At 39.2% G+C, this 20,767-nt stretch overlaps 3 protein-coding genes across 4 annotated transcripts in view; 1 reads left to right on the forward strand and 2 right to left on the reverse strand.

Moving 5' to 3' along the window:
- pip5k1bb (phosphatidylinositol-4-phosphate 5-kinase, type I, beta b) overlaps positions 1 to 8,290 on the reverse strand; it is a 50,107-nt gene extending 41,817 nt beyond the window's left edge. The window contains exon 1 of one of the 2 annotated variants that reach the window (XM_017467614.1): positions 8,042 to 8,290. The gene's annotated coding sequence lies outside the window, so the exon portion shown is untranslated. The remainder of the gene's footprint in view (positions 1 to 8,041) is intronic. The other variant, XM_017467613.2, reaches the window with a different exon arrangement.
- Positions 1 to 18,295, reverse strand: part of LOC108265363 (kinesin-like protein KIF2A) — a 92,799-nt gene extending 74,504 nt beyond the window's left edge. Inside the window, exon 1 of the mRNA XM_017467606.2 lies at positions 18,216 to 18,295. Coding sequence (XP_017323095.1) covers positions 18,216 to 18,270 — 55 coding nt within the window. The 5' untranslated portion in view covers positions 18,271 to 18,295. The remainder of the gene's footprint in view (positions 1 to 18,215) is intronic.
- Positions 10,214 to 20,411, forward strand: LOC108265371 (frataxin, mitochondrial). The gene is made up of 6 exons (XM_017467622.3): positions 10,214 to 10,394; positions 12,844 to 12,918; positions 13,155 to 13,240; positions 14,701 to 14,824; positions 18,288 to 18,385; positions 19,342 to 20,411. The coding sequence occupies exons 1-6, from the start codon at positions 10,269 to 10,271 to the stop codon at positions 19,478 to 19,480; spliced, it is 648 nt and encodes a 215-aa protein (XP_017323111.1). The 5' UTR covers positions 10,214 to 10,268; the 3' UTR covers positions 19,481 to 20,411.
- Positions 20,412 to 20,767: the final 356 nt, after the last annotated feature.

Below are 20,767 nucleotides of genomic sequence, written 5' to 3' on the forward strand. Positions count from 1 at the left end.
TTTACACAATTTATATCTCACAAGCATTTTAATCTGTTTCTAGGGTTTAATCTGTTTGGGAAATGGGAAAAAAAATATAATCCCATCTGAAATGGGGAAAAATGTAACCATAAACGGCTGTACAAATCCTTCAGAGCATGTGTTTCTAAGTTATGGCAGTGTTTTGCATGAATTAATGTCTCTGAATGACAAAGGTTATGTAACGTCATGATTTTACAGACCAAAGTGAAAATAAAATTGGAACATATTAAGTTAAATTAAAATTGGAACATAATAAGTAATGTTTTCTAAACTTTTTGGAGTCCTGTACCCTCTCAGATATTCAATACATTGACAAATAGTGTCATGTTGGATTTACGACATCTAGAGTTTCTGTTTTTTGTTCTTCTTTTTTTTTACATAAGCATACATACTGCAAATAGACTCCTGTTGCTCCACTGTGGGTATTAATGGATGTACCACTGGATATACGCATGTCCTAAACTGGGAAGAGGGTGCAATAATGAACTTGATCTCATAAAAATGGCCAATGTAGTTCAGTTCTGTTCAATTCTCACAACTGACTTAGTAAAACAATGTACAAACCCTAACCTGGCCCTATCTCTTTGACTTGTAAATTTGGAAGAGTTAGACTATGCTCGGAAGAGCTAATGGTACCAAATACATGTTAGGTAAGCATTAATGAGTAAAAGGATGATGTATTAATCAGCTCTCTTGGTTTATCACAAGCCTGAGACAACATATCAAACTATAATATTGTTCAAGAAACCGAACAGCTGGCTGAAAAGCGTAACAACAATAATACTACCTCCCAAAGAAACATATGGCAAAAAGAAACTGGCTGACAAACACCCACCCAGAAAGTTTCAGAGGGCGTAAACAGCTTGAAATGGGAAAAAATATAACCATAAACGGCTGTACAAATCCTTCAGAGCATATGTTTCTAAGTATACACAGTTCCAGGAGAGACTTTAGAACACAGTGGTACAGTACTTTTTACTACAATTCCTCCTTCTGCAAATTTAAATAAAGTCACTTACCATCTTTAACATCATGGGAAAAATCCAGGAAAAGATCTTTATCTCTAAAGATTGGACAAAAGAAACCAAAACCCAGACTAACTATAGACACAGAAAGCCAAGGGCTTTAAGTGTTATATAAGATAAGTCAAATGAAACTCACATGTTGATAATTTCATTATGGTGCTGATCCAGTGAAGGAGGCAGAGACGCTGAACAACGCACCCTGACCAGTCAGGATACAAATATGTCTGACCAATAGTCAAATCTAATCAAATACATGACAGGTCCACCTCAAATGACATAACAATAAAAAATAATTCAAGTCAAAGGTTCATCAAGGATGACAAAAAAATGCCATGATGATATTTTTACAATAGAACAATACACTGTAGATATATCTTTTTTGTTAAGAGAGTACCACAATTAAGAAAACCAACAGAAAATGATGGTGATATTTTTATTTTGCACCTACAAAAATGATTTTTCGAGAAGAAAAGGAGGGAAAAATTAAACATTCATGTTTATGGCAGCAGCACAATGCATAACATCATGCTGATACAGGTCAAGAACGTCATTGAATGTTCAGATCAAACCCCAGAAAGGGGAAAAATGTGATCAGTGACTTTGACTGTGGCATGGTTGTTGCTGCCAGATGGGCTGGTTTGAGTATTTCAGAAACTGCTAATCTCTTGAGATTCACACACATCAGTCTGTAGCGTTTATACAGAATAGTATGGGGGAAAAAACACTCAGTGAGAACCAGTTCTGCAGGCAGAAATAGGAAGTCTATGGTAACAAAATACAAATAACCATCTTTATAAACGGGCTGAACAGAAAATGATCTCAAAACACAAGAGGTTGATCGTTGAGGTGGATTGGTTATAACAGCAGAAGATCGCATTGGGTTTTGCTCTTGTCAGCCAAGAACAGGTATCTGAGTCCACAGTAGCCACAGGATCACCATAACTGGACTGCTGAAGATTGGGGAAAAAACAGGCAATGCTTTTCTAATTATCAACTGTCCAGGTTTGACAGTTTCTAGGATTTCTGACTTCGAGAGAAGTCATTCCAGTGTGCATTGCTCAAACCATTAAGAAGACACCAACCAATCAAGCAACATCCAAAAAAAATCCAGTGACTGTTAGAGAGCTAATTTTAGGAAGACTTCATTTGACTGCATTGTTTTGAAATACGCCTAATGAAGGAATGTCCCTGTGTTGCTGTGTGCGTCAAAACACTCTCTATTAAAGGTGGAGCTCAACTAGGACATGGAATGGAGTTAAGCAAATTAGATTAGATTAATGAAATTCTCCAATGTCCCTTTCTATTATTGTATAAATCTTATAGAAGTATATTTTTACTGTTCATGTCATGTGACTAGCATTGGACTAGTTATTTATTACTTAGGTGTAACATATGACACTGTAATATATCAGCCAATGTATACCTATAAAGATTTATATTTAAACAAAAAGTATGCTGACTGTGCCAACAAATTACACATCTCTCAAATAGGAGTGGCTGTACATGAAAACGTCTGGTGCGGTTGGAGACTTGGAAAGAGCCTCATTTGCATCCATTGCTTTCCAAGTCAAAAAGCCACACTAATCTTTGGCTGTATGATTATGTGATGCAAGCTGGAAACCCATGAAAGGTCCTACCCAAAGCCGTCACTTGTCACACACCTTTTCTAACTAGTGCTGAAGTGAAATCCCTGCTGAATAGCTTTCATACCACAGGCGTTCAGGCTATTCACTCACTAACTGAATGAATTAAGAAGCCATAAAAGTGGCAGTGAAGCTTTTGACCTCAGCTGTGAGTCTTTGTATAACGTGTCAGAAAACCTTAAGTGTCCTACTGAACTCAACTCATTCTCTACTGTGTATACCAAGCTACCATTAACTCACAATGTGAACATGACACCTCTGTAGAGCGACAAAGCTCCTTTCCATGCATACATCATTCTCTAAAGAAGTAGTAGAAGTTTCTGATATGTATATGTAATGACACATAAAATACAAATCATGAAAAAGTGAACAGGGATGACAATGTATGTTGTACCACACTGGAAAATCGAAGCACAACCCACTGTACACTTAAGCCATTTGTATTAGACCAACAGAGAAAACACTGGATTTGCATGACATGTGGCCTCCACCCATTTGTGAAGTTTACGAGGAAGTGAAACCTTAAAAATGCCTGCAATCTTTTTCTTTATCAAGAAGGTCACACTTAAGATACCGTGTCCTCTGAAACAAATGGAACGGCAAGGCCAATACAGTTGTTTGTGCTACACACAAAAGACGTTTGGGTTTGAGATCAAAAGATAGATATGAGACGAGAGTTTAGGATTTCAGCTTTTATTTCCTGGTATTTACATCTAGATGTGTTAAACAGCATAAAACATAGCACCTTTTGTATCAGACCACCCAATAACGTTGGGTTTTTTAGGTGAGCAAAAGTATAGGAACAAATACGTCTTGAAGTAAATTAAAGTATATAACACTGAATTGCAATAACTGCATCAAGCCTCCGACTCACTGACATGACCAAGTAGTTGATTTCTTCTTTTGTGTTTTGCTTTCAGTTGTTGTTAGTTTCAGAGGGTTTCTCCCTTCACTGAAATGCATGCTCAATTGGGTTAAGGTCTTTTGATTGACTTGGCCAGTCTAAAACCTTCCGCTTTCCCCCACTGATAAACTCCTTTGTTGTGTTGACAGTGTGTTTTCATCATTGTCTTGCAGCCTGAAAAAGTTCCTTCCGATTAATTTGCATGTGTTTCTCTGTAAATTCACAGGCAAAATGTTCCTGTAAACTTCTGGGGGCCGTATGTTTAGTGCTGTTGACTATACAAGCACCATATGGCCATATTTTTTTTATGGCATTTGGCAGACACCCTTATCCAAGCAACTTACATTTATCTCATTTATACAACCGAGCACTTGGGGGTTAAGGGCCTTGCTCAAGGGCTCTGCGATCGCAGCTTGTCAGTGCTTGGATTGAATACACAACCTTCCAATCGGTAGTCCAATGGTCGGGGGTTAATAGAAGAAAAATTTTCAACCATCTCAAACATAAGGGATGACTGTCAGGTTTCACTGTTTGCTCCTGAAAACAATAGAGCAAGCTCATATTTTCTCACTCACCATTTTCCATTGACATTACCATATCAGATTAAGGGGAAATCCAATGTAGAAGTAGTGGACACTGCAAATGTTAGACTCAAAGATCCAGAATGCAACGATGTGACCGAAATTACAGCAGAGAACTGGCTCAGCTAGTTAGCAATCCACAAGATGGCAAGTGTGATAGTGTTGACGATGAAATTAGCATGAAATTTGAAGCTTTGGAAGCTGATCTGTTTGAGCAAAGTGCACAGATGAGAAGGTGAGAAATCTTTTTGTGGTTGTTGCGGCAAAAAATGCTTGAGTTCGCTGTGGCCTTTAAAAAAAAATATTTTTTTTGTGCTTTTTATTGTGGAAAACTACTCAAATTGACAAACATTGAATTGTACAAAACTGTTTTGTGTGGTATTTCGCAGTGATGTTTGATGATAAATGAGACCCTTTAGCTGTACACATGTTCGACGCGAGTGAATTGAAGAGGGCTTTGGCTGAATGCGCGTTATCATGATGTCACATGACACGTCTTGGCCCAAATGTGTGGAAAATCTGCAGTAATTTTGAAAAATTGGAAGCTCCTACGAATATTGCAGAATTGACTATCACAAATTCGCAAAATCCTGGAGGGATCGATAAAAGATTAAAGCGCTGCTGCATAGCTCTCTTTAGGTAGAGATGAATTCCCACTATCCAAAGAATCCTTGCAGAACATCTGTAACTCATGCAGAACATCTGTAACTCAGTACTCAATGTGGCAGTATGATAAAGTGGTGATAACCTTCCATCACCACACAACACATTTCATCCTGCTTTCTTTTATACACATGGCTCTGGAAGCTGCTAGATATTGATCCCTATTCTGATCTTTTATACCATATCAAAGATCACTGGCTGGTCTCTGAGCAGGACAAGATGATCAGACTGCAAACTGATAATGTGTGTGTGTGTGTGTGCTACAAAAAGAAGAGAGTGAAGGAATCTCACACTGCAACAGAAATGTGCCGGGTACATGGCTATTGCTGATTCTGCTCACCTCCTTTTTTGTGCTCCCTTCTTTGAAGGGAACTATGAAGGACAAAAAAATGACAAAGGAATTTGAATGGAGACTGTAATTAGAGAGTGTGTTTTCACAGCACGTGTGCCAAACTCTCTCCATCTGCCTTAGTGACCTTGAGAAGGTCAAGTTCAAACTCCGTTTTTGCAAACATGTGAGTCAGTATTCAGTTTGCTCTTATGACAGTGGTCCATCATACATGCTTTTCTTTTTTTGTCATAACACTTTATAATATTTCAAGCACATGAACCCAGTTCCCTTAACAGGGAGATTTTGAAGATGGCTCCTACTTCTGGGAAACTGTCACAGACGGTAGCCTAATGCACTCGGAGAAAAAACAGCCTTGCAGAGTCACAGTGAGATGAGTTAGTCCTAAACATTGTCCAGGGGAATCAAACAAACTTGAGCGTAAACACACGAAGAATGCTCAGGACTCACTCAAACAGATTGTCTTCCTCCAATTGTTGGCAACAATCATGTGATCAAAGCAACCCCCTGGTACAAAGCTAGTGCAATGATACAGTCTCACGGCATGGGTCACGTGGCACACGACAAGCTTTTGCAACATGATGTGGATGATAAACACAGTACAATTTAATAATATAATGGCATTCTGTGTTCTGTGACCTTCAAGGGGAAAAAAATAACACGAGTATAATCTTTACCATGTGATATCAAGTATACTTTCTGTCTTTCAAGCTCCAGAACCTTTTTTTCCAGACATTTTACCCAAATCTTGAACATATTTCATTTAAATTTGACTCATACCGTGTACTTCCAGAGAGAAGATCCTCTGCAGGGAAATTGCGCATCCCTAAGACAGAGGTTCTCAAAATAAGGTCCAGAGATCCCCAGGGGTCTGTGACACATCGCCACACTGGCCGTGATTTTATGTTTTAGTTACAGGTGTGAAAATCCTAGCCCACATTATCGAAGTTATTATATTTATTAAGATTTTGCAATTTACCGATCGCAGATTTCTCTACAATATTCTCAGGAGCTTGCAATTTTTCAAAACGACAGCAGATTTTCCGCAGTATTGGGCCAAGACGCCGTGTGACATCATCACAATGCGCATTCGTTCATCCAAGGCTCTCTTTGATTCACATGCACCGAACATGGGTACAGCTAACAGGTCCCATTTATCAACAAACATTACTTGAATTTTCAACAGTTTCAAGTAGTTTTCGGCAAAAAAAGCACAAAGTTTGAAAAAAGCTGCAGAAAAATCTAACATTTTTGGCCAAAAAAACTCTGTGAAAGCCTGCAGGGACTGATTATTGAGTTAGTTTTTATAGTTATTAGCCGATTTGACTGCAAACTTCTCATTGAACGGGTTCAATCCAATCTCGATAACTTAAAAACATGTAGGGTTAAATAATATCAACTGGAATGTGAAATGTTGTGTGAGCAGAACGTTCAGTAATGAGAAGGCACTATGGCTCAAATAAATAACGACGATATTACCGTAAACATTCAACCAATTGAGCTAATAGTTGAATAGTCAGACTGTGTTCACGCTCAGAAATAAAGGTACCAAACTGTACTTTTTCTTGTCACTGGGGTACCATTAAGGGAACATTTTTTGGTTTTACTTTCGTATTTATCTTTTAACTGAAAACCTTTCAAAATCATTTTTACATAATTGGCCCTTAAGGTCCACTAAGCTATTTATAAGTACGCCTCATTCACCTTATCAGGTAAATTGTACATAACTCCAATACCATGGAGATTGGTACCTTTATTTCTCATAGTGTAGGTACAAACCTTTGTACCCTGAAATGCACAGCTTATTTCCTTCTGAGTGCACACATTCTGCAATAAGATGCCTAATTATAAATGCCATTATAACAGACATTTCCAAACCAGTCCACATTATTATTCAGTCCAATCCTTGTCCGAATCTTTATCCTCCATTCCAAAAAGACAGCTCATCATTATTCTTTATTACCTGTGTCAGGTGTGTTTGGACCGAACCCAAATGAAAATGCTGACTGGCACCTCAATGTGTCTGTGTGTGCCTGTTTCCACTGCGACCGGACCTTGCGCCCCATTACATAATATTGCCTACTCCTACGTCCATACTAGATAGTTGCTACTACTCTAATTGTAGATGTAGTAAAGGTTAAGTGTAGTAACACAACGTTTCCAGAGAAATTAGACACTTTGGAAAAAAGGTCTTCTATCAGCTGTGCAGGCAAACTGACTGTAGTAGGTGAAATCTGAAGCTGTACAGTGTACTACACTTGTGTACTTTTCATATGTTCTGTAAAAGTGTACGAAGAACATCTGTAGGGTTTCACCACCTAAAGCCTCAAAAGAAAAGTACTTTGCTTGCTCAGAAGGACATTTGTCCAAGATGTCCTGTTTTTCTGGAAAGTTTGTGCACTACGCTTAACTTTTTTTCAACTACTAGATGCAAATATGTATCATCACAAAAATGTGAGAACAGCAACAGTTAAGAACATTTCTACAGTATGAATACAAATGGAATTGTGATACTAATCTCATACACCATACATTATTATTATTAGTAGTAGTAGTAGTAGATTAGTAGTAGTAGTAGTAGTAGTAGTGGGTTTATTTATATGTAATATGCATGTAATATGAATCTTAGTCATATATGCATGGATATTAATAATATGAAGATGTTCTGTACACGTACAGCCAGAAAAAGAACAGAAATCTTCCAGGATTTGCTCTTTAGTGAAAATGTGACACATCTGCTGTAACTACAGGATGTCCAGCTGAACTTAAGAGCCCTTCACCTTGGACCAGGTGTGCCAGAGCTCTCACAGTGATCTCATAAATATCATGTGTTAAATCATGTGTTAAAGTCTTACTTGGATATCTGTGTGCCTTGTCGAGATGATGTCGCAGTTAGAGCTCTGTACACAGCTGATTGATAATCCAGAGAACTGCAGCTGGTGCAGAATGCGTTTGTTTTCCTCCAGCGAGCAGCAGCAGCAGCAGCAGCAGACTGCTTTCTCCTCCACTCTGTGTGAGATGTGTACTGAAGAGAAGAGAGAGAGCACAGTCCCTGTGAAGCGGACCGCCTCCTGTTCAGCCCGCTTCCCAAACCTCAGTCCTGAGAGCCGCTTTCTAAGTTCCTGCATGTTCATTAAGACGGCACAAGTCCAGCTCAGTGAGCTCACAGCGCCCTCTGCAGGGAGACAGCGGCTGAAGGTCCAGGTACTGCGCAGTTGAGTTTATGAGCATGCGCAGTGCATCTTTCAGTACAGCGGTCCTAATGGGTTAGGAGCACAGCCAACTGTGTAGGACATCAGCTCTCCAGGACTGTAGTTTAGGACCACTGACATGATAGACAGTGTGGGCAAATCATATCTAAATACCATCTGTTTTTTTTTATTATTATTTATTTCTCTTTTTTGACACAGCCTTTCCACTCGCTTTCAATTCAAACATGATTGTCTAGGCATAAGTTTCTTTCTTTCTTTGTAATTGGTGACTCTTATTTGGAGTCTCTTCTTTCTTTCAAATAAAATATGACGTGTTTTGGTGACTTTCTTTTTCTTTCTAATAAAAATACAGAATGTAATTAGGGGCCAAGCATCAAAGGTCCGAAACGCTTTAGCCTTTTCACAACAAACTTAGTATTTGTCCTAGCCACCATGGCTTGAGGGTACCTGTAGTGTTTCATAACAGCGCCATCTAGTGGTCATGAGATATGACCAAAACAACACATTTTTGCTTATAACTTATGAATGGTTTGTTCTAAAATCATGAATCACTGGTCTGTGTAGATTCAGTGGAGCATAACAAGTCGTTTGATATGATATTTTCATATGTCAGCCATTTTGGTGGTCGGTTATTTCGAATTTAGTCTTAAACACTGTATTTTATGAACGACTGGAGCATTGTTAAAGAAATTGATGGGTGGCATCAGGACCATGCCCAGAAAGTACTCAAAAAGTTTCAGGACAGAGCCATGTTGTGGTCACATTTATAATATAATTATTTTTTTAAAAAAATAATAATGCTAATAGCTTTTGACTATTACTAATACTTTTGCACACTGTCATGAGCTTGATCTTGACAGATTTCCTGGATCGGTGGAGAACAATGATACCAATTATGCCACGCCACAGTATGTTAAAATTGCTGTCCACCATTTTGAATTTTCTGAAAAACCTACTTTTTCAAACTTGTCCTAGATCGTTTGTTCAATTTTGACGAAGAGATCATCGTCAGACCATGTGGGGGAGGGGGGGATCATCAAATGCTTTACCATATTCAGACCAAACTTAGCGTATGTAATGGGCATCATAACATGCACAGTTTCGGAACAGCACCACCTAGTGTTCACGAGATATTATTTTTTTTGGCCTTTTTTGCCTATAACGTCTGAACAACTTGTCATAAAATCATGACCATGCTAAAATCATGCTTGCATACCTCCTTACATTGCCTTTGCAGTGCTTCGCCCCGTAATTGCTGTTTGCAGCTATATTTTCAATTTTGTTATTGAAATGCCTGAGTGCTTTTTTTTTACCCAGGTGACTCTTATTTTGAAAATTGGTCTTTTCTTTCTTTCAAATAAAATATGTGTTTGGTGACTTACGGTCTTTCTTCCTTTATTTCTAAAAACATATATAGATTTGTAAATGTATTGCATTGAATTGACTATTATTATGATTTAATTACTCTTATTTTGAAACTGGGTCTTATTTCTTTTAAATAAAATGATGTAACATCTGGTTGTATTTTGCTGACATTCTTATTTATTTATTTATTTATTTATTTATTTATTTATTTATTTATCAAATAAACTAAGGGATGTAGCCTGTAAATGCCAAATAGTATTTCTTATGTTTTATTAGCGACTCTTTTCTTTCTTTCAAATAAAATGTGTTCGTCAATTAAATGTATGTTTTTTCCCCGACTGTGTCTTATCTATCTATCTATCTATCTATCTATCTATGATTTGTAATTGTGTTTCATTGAAATGTCTACTTTTTGCTTTTCTGGGGTGACTCTTATTTTGAAGGCCGCGCAACTGATACATGATTCCGGTTCTTCTGGTCATATAGTAGGGCTACATACAACACCATGTCGAGGTTAACAAATAAACCTTACAGTTTGTGTGTGTGTTTCCTGAAGAGCAGGTGGAAATGTCCTCAGCGTTTGTCCAAATCATCTTCGTTCACGTCTGGAGTGAGGACCGAAGAAGTAAAGGTGAGAAGAGTGAGAGGAAGAGAATAATGACAAGCACGAGACTGAAAGCTTCAGATATGTGGGGCATGTGGGACAGTCTTTAAGCTAGTGTAGTTGAAATAACAAGCCACAATTGATAGAAAGTTATGTTTGGAAACATACATATTTTTTCAGGTTATTAACTCTTTGCGCCTAATTTAGAGTTTGGGTTACACCCTGAGTTGCCAGTTCATTAGTTACACCTAGCTTGTATCTAAACTCATTGGCCAGTTTATCAGGTAAACCTCCAGCCAAGTGCACTATACATAGTGCAGAACCTAACCCTGGTGCTGGAGAACCCCCTGTCCTGCACATCTGAGTGTTTTCTCTGCTCCCAACACATCTGATTCAAAAAACGAACAGTTCTTCCTGAGCTGAGCAAAGAAAACAATAAAATATGGGGTTCTCCAGGGCCATACTGCACTACTGAGAACTTCAAGTCACATCAAGTGGGTTATTATTGTCATACGATCTGTATATTATATAATATATTGTCTTTTATACATTGGAACGAAATGCCCTTTCTTCAGGACAGAACAATACAGTGAACAGGACATTAAAGAGTAACAGTAAATACACACGACAGCAGAACCGGTCTTGTGTGGGAAAGCTAGTGCAACAATCGTCTGTAAATTCTCTAAGTGTGTGTTAGCAGGATTATAGCGTGCACGTGCGTGGCGATGGATGTGGGGAGGTTTTGATAGGAAGCAGTGTGTTGAGTTTTTCTGGGTATTCAGGCAAGACGTTGTTGTGAAGTCTGGTGGTGGTAGTAGTACGGATGCTCCGGAAACTTCTGCCAGATGGCAGGTGGGTGAAAAGTCCAGGAGAGGGATGGGAGGGCTCATCCAGAACGCTGGTGGCTTTATGATGCGGCAGTGGTGGATGATGGTATTGTGTGCTGTAGATGATCTGTCGAGTCGAATTTCCTCCCAAACCACAAAAACACGACCACGATCCACCATCCAAATACCTGAGGAGAGGTGATCCTATGCTGCTTGCTGTCCACTGATGGACGGTGCAGAGAAAGATGGACAAAACATGCATCGCAAACGGTTCATTCATTCATCTTGAGTATGAGCTGTATTCTGGGGAACACTGGGGGCAAGGCGGGGGATACCTCCTGAGGCACACATACATTGACACCTGGGGGCAAATTAACATGACCAACTCACTGGCATGTTTTTGGGAGGAAACCCACACGGCTTTATAGCCGAGCCCAGGATCGAACCATGTTCAGGTAGCTCAGTGGTAGCTCAGTGGTTAAGACGTTGAAGAAGGTCATAAGTTCAACCCTCAGCGCTGCCAAGCTCCACTGGGCCCTTGAGCAGAGCCTCAACTGCTCAGTTGTATAAATGAGATATATGTGAGTTGCTCTGGATAAGGGTGTCTGCCAAATGCCGTAAATGTTCAGGATCGAACTGCAGACCCTGGAGATGTGAGACAGTTGGAGTACAAAAAAACAACCTACAAAGTGCAACTAACTGAAAACTGATCTCTCAATCTCTCTCTCTCTCTCTCTCTGTATGCACTTCAATAATGCGAGCAAAACAGGAATACTCCACATGTCTTAATTCGATTTGTGTTTACTTCGAGTATGACTTTAGCCGGATTAAGGTTGTTTGTTGCTGTTTACATGCTAGTTTTTTAGTCAAAGTATTAGTCTTACTCGGGTTAATATCGCATTATTGTTGTCCATGTAAACATACTGACTGTTTCACACTTCACTAGATTACTACAGTAGTCGATTTAATGGTGCCAGAAATGTATGAGCATGGTGCGGGTAGTGGAGGCTTGGCGGTTAAGGCTGATCAGAAGGTCGGGGTTCAAGCTCCAGCACTGCCAAGCTGCTACTGTTGGGCCCTTGAGCAACGCCCTTAACCCTCTCTGCTCCAAGGGCGCCGTATCATGACTTACCCTGCGCTCTGACCCCAGCTTCCTAACATGCTGGGGTATGTGAAGAAAAGAATTTTACTGTGCTGTAATGTATATGTGATCAATAAAGACTCATCATCATTATCTCAGACATCAAGCTGTATTTGAAATGAGACGAAGGTTCCAAGGTTCATGTAAACCTGGTTTGTTTTCAGAAACGCTGCGACCAGTTACCAGGTACCTGGAATCGTCTGTGCTAACACTCTGTCTGTAACGCAGCCATTTTGTTTGTTTCCGGGACTTCGGTCTTGTTTTTCCTTTTAGTGCGGTATTGTTCAGGTACGGATGCCACAGCTAAAGTAAAAACGACGGGTTGACAAACAGCTCACTTTTTCCAGATACATCCGAACCCTTAAAATGAGTCGAGCCATTTAATAGAGCTGAGCTTTACAGTCGGGTCAGTTCGTACCTAATTCCTGGATTTTAGCCTTAAATTCAAGCTGGCGTCTCTGGCACATGGAGCTGTTTGGTGCTAATCTGCTTTGGTTTTCTTTTACAGGCAAGATGTGGATTTTCTAGCACTAACTCAGCAAGGCCAGAGTTTAATCCAGCTGCATCGTGGGCCACCAGAGCTGTAAGAGTAACATCAATGAATTAATGAAGAAACATTAATTTTAAAAAACAGTCTTATGTATGTCCTGAGTGCACGTTCATGCCTGAGTTAAAACGAACATATTTTTCTTTAATTATTATAGATGTTAATAACTGTGCTTATAAAGCCTATTAGAATTAATGTCAGGATTAGAGAAAGCATGTCCGACATTATTTGTTAGTACAATGTGAAATGCACTCCATCTCTTATTGTTTCAGTGGACGGATGTTGCACATGGACACGTACAAAGAAGAGGACTTTACTTGACCGTTCCCCTTGCAGAAGAAAACGCACTTCAGTCCAAGTAAATCAGTGCATGGTTTTTAATCCCCATCACATATCTCAAAATCACTGAAACCTGCAATAAACCTGAAAAATTATATATATATATATAAATAATATGTATAAATGTAAAGAATAAAGTATACACGGTTTTTGTTACTCATATGCAGTAGGTCTATGCACATGTATTTCTGCATGGAAAATTTTAGTACAGAACACATACTACACTGTATGGCCAAAAGTTTATGGACCAACACACTCGTGTGCTTTTTGAACATCCGATTCCAGAGTTAGTCTCAGTGCGGTGTTATAATAAGCTCCACTCTTCTGGGAAGGCTTTCCGCTGGTTTTTGGAGCATAGCTGTGGGGATTTATGCTCACTCGGGCACAAGAGCATTAGTGAGGTCAGGTACTGATGAGGGCCTGGCGAGAAGGCCTGGGGTGCAGCCGGCGTTCTGGTTCATTGCAAAGGTGTTCAGTGGGGATTGAGATCAGGGCTCTGTGCAGAACACTCGAATTCATCCACTCCAAACTTGGCAAACCATGGGTGTGTCTCAATCAGCTCCTTGGTTCAGTAGTCAGGGCACTGATAAGGAAGTCGGACATTTTAAGGGCTGTCTCAATCACAAAATCCTTCCAGTGCACTGGAACGTTTGCTCACTAAAAAAAAAATCCCACAATGCACCACAACTTCATCTACAATTGTATTGTTGTTGCTGTAAAATGATTTCTTACGTTGGTGAATTTTTAGCTTTATTTGACGTTCTATATGCAGTTTGTTTGACTCTAACGACTTCTGTTTAATGATTTTTAAAAATCCACTAGCTAGCCTACGATCTTGCTTGAAGTACCATGACAGAAACGTGTGCGATTAAGCTAACAGATCTATATATCATATAATGTCAGAAAGATATCGGTCCTGCCTGTTGTTGATAAATGCCAGTGGTGACCTTTTACTACATGACTACATTGTCATGTCGCTGAAAATCGAGTCATCGGTGCCCCAATGTGTTGTGAGCCAGGGTCTCTACCAGTGCCTGAACCTGTGTTGTACATGATATACTGATTCACCACCTAGGGAGCTGATTGAGACACGCCACCTGTCTTCATGGAGCTCGCTTTGTGCACAGAGACATTGTCATGCTGGAACAGGTTTGAGTCTCTTAGTTCCAGTGAAGGAAAATCTTTGTTACAGCATACAAAGACATTCTAGACAATTGTGTACTCCCAACTTTGTGTGCAACAGTTTGGGGAAGAACCAACATTTGGGTATGATGGTCAGGTGTCCACATACTTTTGACCATACAGTGTATATGAAATAGATCTATGCGCATGTGTTTCTGCATGGGACCAAGTACTACACGGGCGATGAAGCACACAGAAATGGAAATGCAGCAGTTACCTCCGAGTTAAATGTTAAATCGCCCACTCTGTCATGTTTTGTGGTGTTTTTTTTCCCCCTCACTCTGTGTTCCTTGGCAGGGAGCTGACAGAAGCCATCTATGAGAAGCTGGCTGATGAGACGCTGGATGCGTTGGCAGAATATTTTGAGGATCTCGCCGATGAGAGCTTTACTGATGCGCAAGATTATGACGTGGTGTTTTCTGTGAGTAAATAAAAATATATGTACAATACTGTGCAAAAATTTTAAGCACCTGATTTTGTTGAACTTTGTTACATATTTTTATTTTATGACTTCTACATTATCGAGTCTGTACTAAAAACATTCGTTTTCCAGCAAAAATGAAATGTTACAGAAAATTGTATGTCAGTAAAGAAAGCAGCATATTAAGTGGTAAGAGATACTTTTCAGACAAAAAACACAATGAAGGCTGCTGGATTTTGCTGCTTTGCTCTACAGCATTTCTTTGCATGTGCCCACGACTTTTGCACAGTACTTTGTGTATTGATAGAAATAAGGAAAAGCTTCTGTCCTTCAGTGCATGATTATGGGTGCAGTTTATCTAAATGTCCACATGATGCCGCTGTTGATCTACAAACCCAAGTCTAATGATCCAGGGTGAGTGTATTGGCCACTGTTCTGCTAAACAGCATTTTTTTTTTTTGGTTTTCTCTCTTCTTACCTTGATCACACTTTTCATACATGAAAGGAAGCACAGCTTCAATGTGTACTTCCTTTGGGACTTGCTCATGGGCAGTGTCACTTCTAGATCTCCGGCTACTAGCTCACGTCTGGTTGCCTGTATCAGTCATAATACACTTTTCTGAGATTAAAATTTTTTTTAAACTTTTTTCTTTTTTTTAAAATAATCAATTCTCTGATTTGAAGCAGATGAGTTGTTGTTAAAATTTTGTATTGCATATTGAAAACTGTTAAATGTAAAAAAAAAAAAGAATAATAATCATTTTCAATTGAAATTTTGTTAAATTTTTGTAGCCATTAAATAAAAATGTAATTGAATTGTTTTGAGACAACACAAATATATATCATGAAATCTAATGTGTATGTTAGAAATGTCTTCTAGTATTGTGATATGATATTTTTGCCATATTGTCCATCCCTAACCCTGACACTTACAGTTCGTTCATAAGAACTAATCCATATTTTGCAGTTTTGTGCATTTTATATGTACCAAAGCTGCACAGTACGGACAAAATATGAATTTGCCGCACATTAAAAACCCCTTAGGTAATCCGTGAATGCCCTGGAATATTTAAATTGGCATTTGAGTGGCGTCATGTGAAGACTGTGATGCAGAAACTTGGTTTGAGTTCATTCAGGCTGATCCCAGCACAGAACACACGTTCGCATTCTACAGTTTTTTCATGTATAGGTTCATGTTCACGGTGGTGTTGGTTGTCCAGACCGCTGTTCTTCTCTACTCGCTATCGATTCTTGATCCAGGTCAGTCAGAGCTGCTCAGCAGGTGTTGTGTTAAACCAGGTCAGATTCCAGTGCATCTGAGGAGAAACATGACTTTTCTGACCCGGTCACAGGCCGATGAGATGTGATGATGCAGGCCATAAATGGCACAGTGCCGGTTATAGACTGGATTTTTTTTTTTAAATGATGTGTTTATGTTTTTCAGTCTCACACACACTAATTTATTCTGTTTGTTCAGAATACTTTTTTTTTTTTTTTAAAGATCAAATGTGACATCCCAAGTGTGAGAATTAGAAATAGCTTATAGATTAATCACAATGAAGTGGGTTGAGCAGGGTTGCCAGATTAGTCTGCATCCTCCAGTATTTGCTGTTTTTAATTACTTTGATTTGACAAGCCCGGCCTTGGGCTAGTGATTGTGATCTGTTTGTTAAAATTTCAAGCAGGTTTTCTGCTAGGAAGACGTCCAGCAGGACATTACCTGATCTGTGTTGCCTACTTTTTCTTTCTTTCTTTCTTTCTTTCTTTCTGGTACCAACTGATCCGTACTTATGCATGTTTTTGGCAGTGCTGGATTAGAGTTATGTGCAATTTACTAGTAATTAATTAACTGTTAAAGTTTCTTTTAAATTAAATTTCAGTCAAACTCTTAATTGAAAAGCAAAGAAAACAAATCTAATTGTGTGCATTGACCCCAAAACCAAGGGCTTTTAAAGGAAGAAAATCTGGGATTTGTCCTAAAGATGAATTTTCCACATTGTTGCATCTCTACTTTGTCTTTAATAAAGATTCTGTTGTCTGTTGAGTTTACATGCATTTTGTGGATACTGAACTTTAGAACAAAGCTTTAAAAATTGCATGCAACCCTTTTCCATATTTTCTCATGGAAGTGGAGGTTTTTTGTGTGTGCGAGGGTGTGCGAGTGATGTTTGTATTAAACTATTCCGAGGTAATCGTGTCTCTTGCAGGATTTATGAAGGGACAGCGTTAGATTAACGCCGAGTGCAGCATGTCAGATTTTGTAGTAGATGCAACTCAACAGAGTACCAAAGTACAGATGTTATTTTCTGTTGCTGGCTACAGTTGAGGTCATACGTTTAACATTTTGCAGATTCTGCAAGGCATGTGTAATCATTTAAAAAATATAATATACAAGCACACAGAAAAATGAATTTACACAAATGAACAAGTTCAAAAGTTTACATACGCTCGATTCTTAATACTTTGTTGTTACCTGGATGATCAACGACTGTTTTTATGTTTCGTGATAGTTGTTCACGAGTCCCTTGTTTGTCCTCAGCAGTTAAACTGCCCACTGTTCTTCAGAAAAATCCTCCAGGTCCTGCACATTCTTTACTTTTCCAGCATCTTCTGCATATTTACCCCTTTCCAACACGACTATATGATTCTGAGATCCATCTTTTCACACTGAGGACATCTGAGGGACTCATACACAACTATTACAAAAGGTGCAAACATTCGCTGTACATTACATTCGCTGTACAACACAATACATTAAATGGGTAAACGTTTGAGCTGATGTTCAGTGTAAATTTTTATTGACCTAGTACTGACATGAATGTGAGTGTCTCCACGACTGACAAAACTAGGCTGTGTTGCCAGGGAGAATATGCTCTCGCCCCCACCCTGAAATTCCTGAAATTCGATCACCTCAAGGCTGTGAAGAGGAATAAATCTTCCTCCTTTTCCCAACGAATGCTCTCTTAATCAACTCTCTCCACAGGTATGTAATGGAAACGTGTTCATCTGGGATCCATAACATAAGTCAAGCCACAAGATCGGCCAGCGCTCGGAGAGATGGCCTGAAGGCACATATTAGCAATGATGTTAATGAGAAGAAATGTAATAGATGCTCAAAATAGTTTATCTTCTTGTATTGTGTTTTGTACAGGGAAATTTAAGAAATGAGCAGTACTGTGAGAGGGAAGTTTGTTTTCTTGGTCCAAATTAGGGGTGTAACATGGTGTTATCTGTCCTGTATCTGTTTAATGCTCTACGTAACCATGTCTGTATCTGTATTAGGGATTTAAACTTGAAGTGGGATTGGACTAAAACCTTTTTTTGTTTTGTTTCATTATTAAATATGCAAATGCTCTCATCAGCACATCTGACTCAGTGTTAGCATACGGACCTGAAATATTCCTTGGAAGTAAAGTGTTTCCTGAAGTAACCCTTATCTTCATCATCTTTCTGCTCTCCACAGAGCGGTGTCCTGACTGTGAAAGTAGGAGATGGCCATGGCACTTACGTCATCAATAAACAAAAACCCAACAGACAGATTTGGCTCTCCTCTCCTACAAGGCAAGCATCTCTGCTTTTTATTTTCTGTGCAGCCTGTTTCTGAAGAGCATTTTGAAAATGTATCCAGAAACGATCTACAGCATTATATTACTGTGCTCCATGTTTCTATAGTAACAACTAACACTAAAGCGTGTCATTAAAAATGTGTAATTATTGATATGGTGAAGGTTTCTGAATGAGATTGTTTAGGAATTTTTGGAAGGAGTTTCCAGTGTCAGTACTTTCTAACACTTAGAGGTGAAGTCGCAATTTTTCAGTTGTGGGGAAATTCCTCAGCGTGGACAGCTTTCTCAGTAACATGGCAAGCTGCATTTTTTTTCATATTAACTCCAGGTGATAACAGGACCTAACTTGTTTCGTGGATATTCCACAACGTTAAATGTAATTGTAAAACGGATAAAAAGTACAAATGTGCCATTTTTAAATAAATAATTGTTAGTGTTGACGAATTGCGGTGGTATAAGAGGAATAAAACACTTCGGAACATGCTGTTATTGGAACATGTGGTAATGTTAACTCTGCTTCATGTCAGGCCACGTTACACCATCCAGTTGATTATTTTCCCATAGCAGCATCCTTCTGACTGTTTTATTTCTTACCTAAAGCAGGTCATTCAGTTCTTGGTGTTGCAGCTGGAAGATATACAGGAGAAAGTAGGAATGCACTGGTCCCATTTTTGCCGTTTTTCTTATGATGCTGATTTCAGAGATACTCGATACCAACATTCTAACAGTAACTTCATCACAGGCATGATGGTGACAAACCTGAACACTCGAAGGTGGCAAGATCAGTCGTACGTCAGTAGATCCAGTGTTTCAAGCCAGTACTGGCCCTAATTACCAATACTCAGTATGAATTTAGTGCAAACCTTCGGGAAACATTATTCTGCCAAGCCATATATTGGCATATCCTGCCTTTTACTGATTATTCTATATTGTTGTTTTGTTTTTTTGCAGCGGGCCGAAACGTTACGATTGGACAGGAGAACGCTGGGTGTACGCCCACGATGGCATGGCCTTGCACGATCTTCTCTCTAAAGAGTTTTCTGCCATCTTTCAGTCAAATATAGACCTGTCACATCTCCTCCATTCCTGAGAAGGACTAGAGAATGAGGAAAGCACCAGAAACATGTCTTGCCTTCAGGAACAGAAATATACGAGCACAAATGGACAGATGTGTGACGTTCCTCATTGCTCTTCTTTTGGAACCAGAAATATTGTAGACTCTCATACTACTATATCTTCTGAAGAAAGACCTCTCCCTCCTGTTTAACACAGTGAAGATGTTATATTTTGCAATGCAAAACTAGACTCTTGACGAGTGTACTCTGAGCATCTGGCAGTACAAATCAGCACATTTATTACACCCATCGTCATTTAGCTACCGAGGCCAAATTACAATTCATAGTTGCATGTGGATTCAGTCAGAACATGTTCATTCAGTAATGGTTATATTGTAGTCATCAACCCCTTTAAGCACGGCTCTCTATTCAAAACTCCACTCGTTCATTATGGCGCAGGGTCGAGAGTGCTCTCACAGTCCCTGCCAGTGAATCTGGTTGGATTATATTCGGATTAAAAAGGTCATTTTTGAACGCCGCACCAGCAATGAAAGAGACGAGAGGGCACTCTATCATTTGAGGCTTTTAAGTCAATGGCGGTAATGTAGAGATCTGATCATAGTTAGACTGCAGGCAGTTGAGTGGAGACTAGAGAGAGGAAGAGGGAGGGGATAATTTGAAAAAAAGCTGTAGGAAAGCTGAGTCTGAGATGCTCGGTTGGTGTTTGTTCAGTACGTAGTGTGGTATATTTAAGTATGGTAATTAAAAGTCTGCAATTAAAGAATCAGTCCATCATTCAGCAAATAAATTCAAGGTGTGTGCTAGTCAATATGTACCTATGTTACACTTGAAGCTGTGAGTCATCATCAATGTTGAAATGTATTCTTTTCCTTCAGATTTTCTTTGTTTGCACAGTATGTTGTTGATGAATATTTGTTCATGATAAATAAATGATATATGAATTCCTGTAATGTTATTTTATCGCCTAATAAGCTGTTGGTCCTTTATGTGCTGCAAAACAGCTCCAGTCCACTGAGGCATTGACTCTACAAGACCTCTGAAGGTACCCTGTGGTATCTGGCACCAAGACGTCTGCAGCAGATCCTTCAAGTCCTGTAATATGTGAGGCGGAGCTGCTCTCGGATCTGATTTATTTTTTGTTCCAGCACATCCTAGGCATCCAGGGCAACACCTTCAAGTCTTCGTAAAGTTCCTTAAACTGTTCCTGAACAATGTGTCCAGTGCAGCAGGGTGCATTATCCTGCTAAAAGAGGCCATTACCATTAGGGAATACCATTATCACGGAGAGGTATAACTGGCCC

This window comes from Ictalurus punctatus, chromosome 5 (genome assembly GCF_001660625.3).
Source record: "Ictalurus punctatus breed USDA103 chromosome 5, Coco_2.0, whole genome shotgun sequence".
NCBI lineage: Eukaryota > Metazoa > Chordata > Actinopteri > Siluriformes > Ictaluridae > Ictalurus > Ictalurus punctatus.

Excerpts from the sequence above, each read along its gene's own strand:
- LOC108265371 (XM_017467622.3), top strand. The coding sequence starts at position 10,269 with ATGTCGAGGTTAACAAATAAACCTTACAGTTTGTGTGTGTGTTTCCTG. Across the intron at positions 10,395-12,843 it reads TGAGGACCGAAGAAGTAAAG|GCAAGATGTGGATTTTCTAG; the intron begins GTGAGAAGAGTG and ends TTTCTTTTACAG. Across the intron at positions 14,825-18,287 it reads ATTATGACGTGGTGTTTTCT|AGCGGTGTCCTGACTGTGAA; the intron begins GTGAGTAAATAA and ends TGCTCTCCACAG.